This window comes from Ranitomeya variabilis, chromosome 6 (assembly GCF_051348905.1).
Source record: "Ranitomeya variabilis isolate aRanVar5 chromosome 6, aRanVar5.hap1, whole genome shotgun sequence".
Taxonomy (NCBI): Eukaryota; Metazoa; Chordata; class Amphibia; order Anura; family Dendrobatidae; genus Ranitomeya; species Ranitomeya variabilis.
Window position 1 is genome coordinate 286,761,190 of NC_135237.1, and position 12,138 is coordinate 286,773,327.

At 49.0% G+C, this 12,138-nt stretch overlaps 1 protein-coding gene across 1 annotated transcript in view; it reads left to right on the plus strand.

The window, feature by feature from the left end:
* Positions 1 to 4,014: 4,014 nt before the first annotated feature.
* MARCHF11 (membrane associated ring-CH-type finger 11) overlaps positions 4,015 to 12,138 on the plus strand; it is a 61,538-nt gene continuing 53,414 nt past the window's right edge. Inside the window, exons 1-2 of the mRNA XM_077267632.1 lie at positions 4,015 to 4,080; positions 4,345 to 4,646. Coding sequence (XP_077123747.1) covers positions 4,464 to 4,646 — 183 coding nt within the window. The 5' untranslated portion in view covers positions 4,015 to 4,080; positions 4,345 to 4,463. The remainder of the gene's footprint in view (positions 4,081 to 4,344; positions 4,647 to 12,138) is intronic.

The window sequence follows — 12,138 nt, forward strand, 5'->3', positions numbered from 1 at the left end:
GTGATCCCTGACTTGCCCCATGTCTGTTGACTCCCTCTGTCTGCCCTTTTCCAGTGTTTACCTGTTTGTTGGTTTAATCCTCTGGTTTTTGACTTGGCTCGTATTCGGACTCGCTTCTGACTTCTGTCTTTTTCTTATCTGCTTCTGACCGTTGCTGAACCCCCTGGCTTGTTCCTAACCACGTATACTGCTGCTACTTTTAGTACTTCTGCTTCTGACGTTTTTTTGACTCGGCTTGTCTGACCACTCTCTCGCCACTTGGTGGCGTCTGTGCTGCTGCTCTGTGTGTGCAGTCTCACTTCCCTTTCAAGCTCCCACTGGTGGAGGTTGCGCTATACTGCACTTCAGCAGCATGACAACTGTTAAGAAAAGGCCATTCAAAAATTTGAGGGAGATTCACAAGGAGTGGACTGCTGCTGGAGTCATTGCTTCAAGAACCTCCACACACAGACATATCCAGGACATGGGCTATAAGTGTCACATTCCTTGTGTCAAGCCACTCATGACCAATAGACAACATCAAAAGCGTCTTACCTGGGCCAAGAAGAAAAAGAACTGGACTGTTGCTCAGTGGTCCAAGGTGTTGTTTTCAGATGATTTCCAAATGCAATGCAAAATTTACTTTCAAGGTCCCAGAGTCTGCAGGAAGAGTAGAGAGGCCACAATCCAAGCTGCTTGAGGTCTAGTGTGAGGTTTCCACAATCAGTGATGGTTTAGGGAGCCATGTCATCTGCTGGTGTAGGCCCACTGTGTTTTATCAAGACTAGAGATGAGCGAATTTGTTCGGGTCCCTGCTTATTCGGCAAGCTATAGCGCTTACCGAATAAGCTGCAGAGGAAACCCGGCTTCCTGGATCGCTCCAGCTGATCAGCTATTAAGCTCCGTAGCTGCATGTGTCACGGCTGTGTGACAGTCACGCACATGCATGGACAGGCCAACAAGCAGGCCCATATTAACTGAAAAAATAAAAAAGTTATTGCTCTGGGAAGAAGGGGAGCAAAAAAATGGAAACTCAAAAACAGAAAACCCCAAGGTCGTGAAGGGGTTAACATTGCCAAATCATAGGTAGGCAGCAACACTCAAAAGGAAACACGTCTCTACCATAGCTTAAGGGTAAGTTCACACTGGGCAGATTTGCTGCGGTTTTTTTTTCTGCAGCAAAATCTGATTTCTTGGCAGGAAACAAGCTGCGCCAAAAACATGTTTTGGTGTGTTTTTGTTTGCATTTTTGTTGCGTTTTTGGGTGTAACTTGTGTCACTTTGAGCATGCTAATAAACAAAAAAACAACAACAATATCCCTCACCTCTCTGTTGTTCTGTCCCACGCTGTAATCAATGTCAGGGGGATAGTTTTCAACCTGGACGGTGCCAAGATGCAACTGTCCAGGCTGAGAACCACTGATGAATGAGCTGCTGCGAGTGTAGCCTCTGTGACCGGCGGTGACATCATCAAGGTTTCCTCCAGTCACTAAGGCTGCGCTCCCAGCCGGGCTGAACGATGATGACCTCGGTGAGATCCCCGCTAGCACCAGGAGAAAGTCACATGGTGCAGAGGCGAGATCACTGGGAGAATTTCAACTACGATGAACTTGCCTCTGCACCATGCAACTTTCTCACAGTGCTAGCGGCGATCTCACTGAGGTCGCAGCAGTTCAGCCCGGCAGGGAGCAGAACCTCAATGACTATAGGTAACGTCGATGACGTCACCGCCGGTCACTGAGGCTGCGCTCGCAGCAGCTCATTCCCCAGTGGTTCTCAGCCTAGACGGTCACTACTTGACACCATCCAGGTTGAAAACTATTTATCCCCCTTACCTGAATTACGGCGTGGGACAGAACGACTGACAGGTGAGGGATATGGTTGTTTTTTATTTTTAGTTTATTACAGGAGATGAGGGCTTCGGTGGAATAGGCATTAGGTGAGTATAACTGTGTTTGTTATTTTTAAATAAAAATGGAAAAGTGTGTTTAGTCTTATTTCTAATAAAAGACTTTATTCTTGCTGTGTCTTTAATTACCATATAACTATAGGATTAGTAATGGATAGGTGCCTTATAGACGCTTCTCCAATACTAAGCCGTGGGCTTGATGTCACCTGACAAAACAAAGGCGCCATCAACCCTACAAATATCAACCCCATTTGCCAGCGCTACAGGGCAAGTGGGAAAAGCCGGGCAAAGCCCCAGAATTGGTGCATCTAATAGATATGCCTTTTCTGGGCGGCTGCGGAATGCTATTTTTAGGCTGGGGGGGCCAATATCCATGGCCCCTTACCAACCTGAGAATACCATCCCCCAGCTGTCTGCTTTAGCAAGGCTGGTTGTCGAAAATGGGGGGGACCCCATACCGTTTTTTAAAATGATTTATTTAATTAAAAAAGCAGCGTGGGGACCCCTTTGTTCTTGATAACCAACCTTGGTAATGCTGACAGCTGAGGGATGCAGCCCCCAGCTGTGAGTTTTGCCTGCCTGGTTAACAAAAATAGTGGGGAACCCACGCAGGTTTTTTTTTTAATTATTTACAGCTCAGGGGAGGCTGATGAATACTCCCATCATCCGCTCCTGCTCTCACTGATATTAGCGGCAGCAGGTGTGACACCAGTGACCGGAGGTAAACTGTATACCTCCGATCACAGCTGCGGGCTAACCTGGTCTTTTGACAGTGTGGGAACCGTGGCTGTCTGACCGACGTAGGATGGTTTCCCTGCCGGTCAGAAGCATTGTTTGCTGCGCTGTCATGCATATGACAGCGTGCCAAACACTGTAATGTTGGACCCCCCATTCAAGTGAATGGAGATCAGGTCCGCTCTGCTGGATGACAGGCTGTATGCACGCATCATGCTGCCTGCCATCTAGATGTAGCAGAACCGAGTGTGAGGTCACATCCTGCTGTCCTTGACTTTTCTGCAGCAAATATGCTGCAAAAAAGTCAACCTGCGTATTTGCAGCGTTTTTTCACCATCCATTCAAGTCAATGGTTGAAAAACGTTTCAAAAATGCTGAAAGAAGCGACATGTTCTATGTCCAAAAAACGCAGCAAAGCAAAAAATCCTGATGACAAAAAAAATGTGCGTGTATGAGATTTCTGACATCTCATAGGCTTTGCTGGTACTGCAAAAAGCAGCTGAAAATTAGCATAAAAAACGCAGCAAAAACGCCCTGTGTGAACTGACCCTAAAGCAGGGCTCTCCGTGTGCAGCTGGTAGGACACAGCTCTGATCTCCCGGCCCAACCAGCTGCATGAGTCAGTGTGGTGCGAGGGGGCAGTGCAGACGCCCCCAATTAAAAGGATCTCATAATACCCACTTGGGTTTAATTCTCTCTGTGTCCTGTTCAATAGGCAAAAGTTTGGGAAAAGTCCTCGTTAAGTGCTCTATCATGCCCCTAGCACTTAATGACTTATTTTCACATAAATTAAAAAGCTAATTACTTAGAAATGCAGCAACAGACAGAAAATGTAAAGGTGTCAATGGATTTACATTTCAAAGACCTGCATGTCCATATATGGTAAGTGGTTTGGGGGCTGACTCTACTGACAGATTTCCTGTTAATTGGGGTTTTCAAGGGGATTCCTGTAAATCTGGCTAAAAGCCGGGACTGGGTTAACTTAAAAACTCTCTGTTTAGCAACCACTTGCTGTACCTTATCCACATGACCACTGCAGTCAATCACTTGCATCATGTAACTGTCACGTAAGCGCTGAAACCCGAGATTGGCTGCAGCCATCCCGTGAATCATGGCACAGTGTATGCAGCAGCCACTAATGCAGGACAAAATTGAAAGCATTTGCGATAGATGAATAAAGTAATCCTATTTTTTGTGCACCATATTTTTGTTGTGCTGCCTGCCTTCTTGATATTTTATATAGCGGCCCTCAACTTACAGCCAATATTCCACTGCGTGGCTGGAGCTACTTTTTCTGTCTTCTATCCCACTAATATTTTATTTATCAGCTGTCTGTCTTCTATGTACAAGGTTCATTTCTCCAGCTATGGACCTGCTGGTGATTGGCCAGTGGGCAGTTGGTGGGTGTGGCAGTTGACACCTGACACGCCCCCGCGGAGGACCCCGCCGCTCTTCAGGTATGAGGTTATGCCGCTGCTGCCCCAGGACAGAGGGGACTTGGGTTGTAGTAACAGATGTTGGGGGTCGCACTCCGGGACCAGGAGTGACGCGTGTGGCCGGGTCACTAATCTGTGATACCGCTGACAGGCGCACACAGGAGCCCGGGGCAGAGCCGGTCACCTCAGGCACACCGCGGCCGCACACACAGCACCGCGTACAGTGAGCGGGTGTGAGCACAGCGGCAGCGAGTGTCAGTCTCCTCCTCCTCATGTCTCCGGCAGATGAGGTGCAGCCTCCGCCAGTGATGGAGCCGGACACACAGTGACCCCGCACCGCTCCCCGGTGCCCGCACACATCTGCCGCACACCCCCGCACCGGGCATCAGCCCTCTGCCGCCGGGATGTCAGACGTGCGGGGGGCTGAGCAGCCGAAGGACGAGCCGGGGGATGGTAAACAAGAGCCCGAGGAGGAAGATGCCGGAACGGCTGCAGCTCCGGACACCAGGACCGACTCGGACAGTGTGGAGAGCAGTGACACCCCGAGCCCGCCGACCTGCAAGATCTGCTTCCAGGGGCCTGAGCAGGTAATGGGCCGCGGGAGAGAACCATGCCGGTGGTGACTGGCAGAGCTGCTCCATCCGACCGGCACCTGCAGCCCGATAACAGCCCACTATGGTTGTGGGTGGACACAGCAGTGCCCTGTGCCTAACGACCCCAACATACAGCTGTGCCCTCTGCCTGACGACCCCAATATACAGCTGTGCCTGACGACCCCAATATACAGCTGTGCCCTGTGCCTGACGACCCCAATATACAGCTGTGCCTGACGACCCCAATATACAGCTGTGCCCTGTGCCTAACGACCCCAACATACAGCTGTGCCCTCTGCTTGACGACCCCAACATACAGCTGTGCCTGACGACCCCAATATACAGCTGTGCCCTGTGCCTAACGACCCCAACATACAGCTGTGCCCTCTGCTTGACGACCCCAACATACAGCTGTGCCTGACGACCCCAATATACAGCAGTGCCCTGTGCCTGACGACCCCAACATACAGCTGTACCCTCTGCCTGACGACCCCAATATACAGCAGTGCCCTGTGCCTGACGACCCCAATATACAGCAGCAGTGCCCTGTGCCTGACGACCCCAATATACAGCTGTGCCCTGTGCCTGACGACCCCAATACACAGCTGTACCCTCTGCCTGACGACCCCAATATACAGCAGTGCCCTGTGCCTGACGACCCCAATACACAGCTGTACCCTCTGCCTGACGACCCCAATATACAGCAGTGCCCTGTGCCTGACGACCCCAATATACAGCAGTGCCCTGTGCCTGACGACCCAATATACAGCTGTGCCTGAAGACCCCAATATACAGCAGTGCCCTGTGCCTGACGACCCAACATACAGCTGTGCCCTGTGTCTGACGACCCCAATATACAGCTGTGCCCTGTGCCTGAAGACCCCAATATACAGCTGTGCCGTGCCTGACGACCCCAATACACAGCAGTGCCCTGTGCCTGATGACCCCAACATACAGCTGTGCCCTGTGCCTGACGACCCAATATACAGCTGTGCCCTGTGCCTGACGACCCCAATATACAGCAGTGCCCTGTGCCTGACGACTCCAATATACAGCTGTGCCCTGTGCCTGAAGACCCCAATATACAGCAGTGCCCTGTGCCTGACGACCCCAATATACAGCAGTGCCCTGTGTGTTGTGAATTTGGATTCTGGGCTCCCCCGGTGGCCGCTTGTGGAATTGGACTTGTCATCCTCTTTCCTGTTTCACCTGGTTCCATCAGTAGTGGGTGTCGCTATTTAAGCTCATTTCTCTGGTGGTTTCTTGCCGGTCAACAATGTTATCTGATGCCTCTCAGTGCTTGTTCCTGCTTCTAGACAACTACTAGATAAGTTGGACTTTTGTCCATGTTTTGTTTTGCCTATTTGTTCCAGTTCACAGCTGAAGTTTTGTTACTGTGTCTGGAAAGCTCTCGTTGATCAGGGATTGCTACTCTGGCGTTATGAGTTAATGCCAGAGTTTAAGGTAATCTCTGGATGGTGTTTTGTTAGTGTTTTTCTGCTGACCATGAAAGTATACTATCTGTCTTCTGCTATCTAGTAAGCGGACCTCAAATTTGCTAAGACTATTTTCCTGCTGCGTTTGTAGTTTCATCTGAACTCACCGTCATTATATGTGGGGGGCTACTGTCTTCTTTGGAATATTTCTCTAGAGGTGAGCCAGGTCTTATATTTCCCTCTGCTAGCTATTTAGGTCTTAGGCCAGAGCTGGGCATCTAGCGATAAATAGGAAATGCTACCTGGCTATTTCTAGTTGCGCGGCAGGCTTAGTTCATGGTCAGTATAGTTCCATCTTCCGAGAGCTTGTCCCTCTATAGGCTTGCTATGATCTCTGCCTGCAGAGATCGTGACAGTTTGACCGGCCCGTAAAGTGTTAAAGACCCAGGTTGAGAAAGGAGAGTTATAAGAAGTCTGCTGGAATTTTTTTTTTTTTTCCTCCAGTCTGCCTTGCTGCAGTCTTTTTTCTCTCTCTCCTCCTAATCTCTGTATGCTCTGTGTGCACCTGACAATAATGGATCTCCAGAGTGTAACTGCGGGTTTGAATAATCTCATCACGAAAGTACAAAATTTACAAGATTTTGTGGTACATGCTCCGGTATCTGAGCCGAGAATTCCTTTGCCGGAGTTCTTCACAGGGAATAGAGCTAGCTTCCAGAATTTCCGAAATAATTGTAAGCTTTATTTGTCCCTGAAGTCTCGTTCAGCTGGAGACCCTGCTCAGCAGGTTAGGATTGTGATTTCCTTGCTCAGGGGTGACCCTCAAGATTGGGCCTTCTCATTGCCAGCAGGGGATCCTGCGTTACGCGATGTGGATGCGTTTTTTCTGGCCTTGGGCTTGCTTTATGAGGAACCTCATTTGGAACTTCAGGCAGAAAAAACTTTGATGGCACTATCTCAGGGGCAAGACGAAGCTGAAGTTTTCTGCCAAAAATTCCGTAAATGGTCTGTGCTTACTCAGTGGAATGAGTGCGCCTTGGCGGCAACTTTCAGAGAAGGTCTCTCTGATGCCGTTAAGGATGTTATGGTGGGGTTCCCTTTGCCTGCAGGTCTGAATGAGTCCATGACAATGGCTATTCAGATTGATAGGCGTCTGCGGGAGCGCAAACCGGTGCACCATCTGGCGGTGTCTATGGAAAAGACGCCAGAAAGTATGCAGTGTGATAGAATTCTGTCCAGGAGCGAGCGACAGAATTTTAGACGGAAGAATGGATTGTGTTTCTATTGTGGGGATTCTACTCATGTTATATCAGCATGCTCTAGGCGTACAAAGAAGCTTGATAAGTCTGTTTCCATTGGCACCATTCAGTCTAAGTTTATTTTGTCTGTAACCCTGATTTGCTCTTTGTCATCCATTGCCACGGACGCCTATGTTGACTCTGGCGCCGCTCTGAGTCTTATGGATTGGTCCTTTGCCAATCGTTGTGGTTTTAATTTAGAGCCTTTGGAGACTCTTATTCCTCTGAAGGGGATTGACTCCACCCCATTGGCTAATAATAAACCACAATACTGGACACAAGTAACCATGCGTATCAATCCGGATCACCAGGAGATTATTCGTTTCCTGGTGCTGTATAATTTACATGACGATTTGGTACTGGGATTGCCATGGTTGCAGTCTCACAACCCAGTCTTGGACTGGAGAGCAATGTCTGTGTTGAGCTGGGGATGTAAGGGTATTCATGGGGACGTACCTTTGGTTTCTATTTCGTCGTCCATTCCCTCTGAAGTCCCTGAGTTCCTCTCTGATTATCAAGACGTCTTTGACGAACCCAAGCTTGGGTCGTTACCTCCGCACCGTGAGTGCGATTGTGCCATAGATTTGATACCGGGTTGTAAATATCCAAAGGGTCGTTTGTTTAATTTGTCTGTGCCGGAACATGCTGCTATGCGGGAATATATAAAGGAGTCTTTGGAAAAGGGACATATTCGTCCATCTGCTTCTCCCTTGGGAGCTGGGTTTTTCTTTGTCTCAAAAAAAGACGGCTCTTTGAGACCATGTATTGATTATCGGCTTCTGAATAAGATCACTGTTAAGTATCAATACCCATTGCCATTGCTTACTGATTTGTTTGCTCGTATAGAGGGTGCTAAGTGGTTCTCTAAAATTGATCTTCGTGGGGCGTATAATTTGGTGCGGATCAGGCAGGGGGATGAGTGGAAGACCGCATTTAATACGCCCGAGGGCCACTTTGAGTATTTGGTCATGCCTTTTGGTCTTTCTAATGCCCCTTCAGTTTTCCAGTCTTTTATGCATGATATTTTCCGCGATTTTCTGGATAAATTTATGATAATATATCTGGATGATATTCTGATTTTTTCTGATGACTGGGACTCTCATGTCCAGCAGGTCAGGAGAGTTTTTCAGGTTCTGCGGTCTAATTCTTTATGTGTGAAGGGGTCTAAGTGCGTTTTTGGGGTCCAGAAAATTTCCTTTTTGGGGTATATTTTTTCTCCCTCTTCCATTGAGATGGATCCCGTCAAGGTGCAAGCTATTTGTGACTGGACTCAGCCCTCCTCTCTTAAGGGTCTTCAGAGATTTTTGGGCTTTGCCAACTTTTACCGCCGATTTATTGCTGGTTTTTCGGATGTCGTTAAACCACTGACTGATTTGACCAGACAAGGCGCTGATGTTGCTAATTGGTCCCCTCATGCTGTAGAGGCCTTTCAGGAGCTTAAGCGCCGTTTTGCCTCTGCCCCTGTGTTGCGTCAGCCTGATGTGAATCTGCCTTTTCAGGTTGAGGTTGACGCTTCGGAGATCGGAGCTGGGGCAGTGTTGTCGCAGAAAGGTTCCGACTGCTCCGTCATTAGGCCTTGTGCCTTCTTTTCTCGCAAATTTTCGCCCGCAGAGCGGAATTATGATGTTGGGAATCGGGAGCTTTTGGCCATGAAGTGGGCGTTTGAGGAGTGGCGCCATTGGCTCGAGGGGGCTAGGCATCAGGTGGTGGTATTGACTGACCACAAAAATTTGATTTATCTTGAGACTGCCAGACGCCTGAATCCTAGACAGGCGCGCTGGTCTTTATTTTTTTCTCGCTTTAATTTTGTGGTGTCATACCTACCGGGTTCTAAGAATGTTAAGGCAGATGCCCTTTCTAGGAGTTTTGACCCGGACTCTCCTGGTAATTCTGAACCCACAGGTATCCTTAGGGAGGGAGTAATTTTGTCGGCCGTTTCTCCTGATCTGCGGCGGTCCTTGCAAGAGTTTCAGGCGGATAGACCGGATCGTTGTCCGCCTGATAGACTGTTTGTTCCGGATGATTGGACCAGCAGAGTCATCTCTGAGGTACATTCTTCTGCATTGGCAGGTCATCCCGGAATTTTTGGTACCAGGGATTTGGTGGCAAGATCCTTCTGGTGGCCTTCCCTGTCACGAGATGTGCGAGTCTTTGTGCAGTCATGTGACGTTTGTGCTCGGGCCAAGTCTTGTAGTTCTCGGGCTAGCGGACTGCTGTTGCCCTTGCCTATTCCTAAGAGGCCTTGGACACACATCTCGATGGATTTTATTTCAGATCTGCCTGTTTCCCAGAAGATGTCTGTCATCTGGGTGGTCTGTGACCGTTTCTCTAAAATGGTCCATTTGGTTCCTCTGCCCAAGTTGCCTTCTTCTTCTGAGTTGGTTCCTCTGTTTTTTCAGAATGTTGTCCGATTGCACGGTATTCCTGAGAATATTGTTTCTGACAGAGGTACCCAATTTGTGTCTAGATTTTGGCGGGCATTCTGTGCTAGGATGGGCATAGATTTGTCTTTTTCATCTGCTTTTCACCCTCAGACTAATGGCCAGACCGAGCGGACTAATCAGACCCTTGAGACATATCTGAGGTGTTTTGTCTCTGCTGACCAGGATGATTGGGTTGCTTTTTTGCCATTGGCAGAGTTCGCCCTCAATAATCGGGCCAGTTCTTCCACCTTGGTGTCCCCGTTTTTCTGTAATTCGGGGTTTCACCCTCGATTTTCCTCCGGTCAGGTGGAATCCTCGGATTGTCCTGGAGTGGATGCGGTGGTGGAGAGATTGCATCACATCTGGGGGCAGGTTATGGACAATTTGAAGTTGTCCCAGGAGAAGACTCAGCGTTTTGCCAACCGTCATCGTCGTGTTGGTTCTCGGCTTTGTGTTGGAGATTTAGTGTGGTTGTCTTCTCGTTTTGTCCCTATGAGGGTCTCTTCTCCTAAGTTTAAACCTCGGTTCATCGGCCCTTATAGAATATTGGAGATTCTTAATCCTGTTTCTTTCCGTTTGGACCTCCCTGCGTCCTTTTCCATTCATAACGTTTTTCATCGGTCGTTATTGCGCAGGTATGAGGTACCTGTTGTACCTTCAGTTGAGCCTCCTGCTCCGGTGTTGGTTGAGGGTGAGTTGGAGTACGTTGTGGAGAAAATTTTGGACTCTCGTGTTTCCAGACGGAAACTCCAGTATCTGGTCAACTGGAAGGGTTACGGCCAGGAGGATAATTCTTGGGTCAATGCATCTGATGTTCATGCTTCTGATCTTGTTCGTGCCTTCCATAGGGCTCATCCTGGTCGCCCTGGTGGATCTGGTGAGGGTTCGGTGCCCCCTCCTTGAGGGGGGGGTACTGTTGTGAATTTGGATTCTGGGCTCCCCCGGTGGCCGCTTGTGGAATTGGACTTGTCATCCTCTTTCCTGTTTCACCTGGTTCCATCAGTAGTGGGTGTCGCTATTTAAGCTCATTTCTCTGGTGGTTTCTTGCCGGTCAACAATGTTATCTGATGCCTCTCAGTGCTTGTTCCTGCTTCTAGACAACTACTAGATAAGTTGGACTTTTGTCCATGTTTTGTTTTGCCTATTTTGTTCCAGTTCACAGCTGAAGTTTTGTTACTGTGTCTGGAAAGCTCTCGTTGATCAGGGATTGCTACTCTGGCGTTATGAGTTAATGCCAGAGTTTAAGGTAATCTCTGGATGGTGTTTTGTTAGTGTTTTTCTGCTGACCATGAAAGTATACTATCTGTCTTCTGCTATCTAGTAAGCGGACCTCAAATTTGCTAAGACTATTTTCCTGCTGCGTTTGTAGTTTCATCTGAACTCACCGTCATTATATGTGGGGGGCTACTGTCTTCTTTGGAATATTTCTCTAGAGGTGAGCCAGGTCTTATATTTCCCTCTGCTAGCTATTTAGGTCTTAGGCCAGAGCTGGGCATCTAGCGATAAATAGGAAATGCTACCTGGCTATTTCTAGTTGCGCGGCAGGCTTAGTTCATGGTCAGTATAGTTCCATCTTCCGAGAGCTTGTCCCTCTATAGGCTTGCTATGATCTCTGCCTGCAGAGATCGTGACACCTGTGCCTGATGACCCCAACATACAGCTGTGCCCTGTGCCTGACGACCCAATATACAGCTGTACCCTCTGCCTGATGACCTCAATATACAGCAGTGCCCTGTGCCTGACGACCCCAATATACAGCTGTGCCCTGTGCCTGACGACCCCAATATACAGCTGTACCCTCTGCCTGATGACCCCAATATACAGCAGTGCCCTGTGCCTGACGACCCCAATATACAGCAGTGCCCTGTGCCTGACTACCCCAATATACAGTAGTGCCCTGTGCCTGACGACTCCAATATACAGCTGTGCCCTGTGCCTGAAGACCCCAATATACAGCAGTGCCCTGTGCCTGACGACCCCAAATACTGCTGTGCCCTGTGCCTGACGACCCCAATATACAGCTGTGCCCTGTGCCCTTTGCTTGAAGACCCCAATATACAGCTGTGCCGTGCCTGACGACCCCAACATACAGCTGTGCCCTGTGCCTGACGACCCCAATATACAGCAGTGCCCTGTGCCTGACGACCCCAATATACATCTGTACCCTGTGCCTAACGACCCCAATATACAGCTGTGCCCTGTGCCTGAAGACCCCAATATACAGCAGTGCCCTGTTCCTGACGACCCGAATACACAGCAGTGCCCTGTGCCTGACGACCCCAATACACAACAGTGCCCTGTGCCTGACGACCCCAATATACAGCAGTGC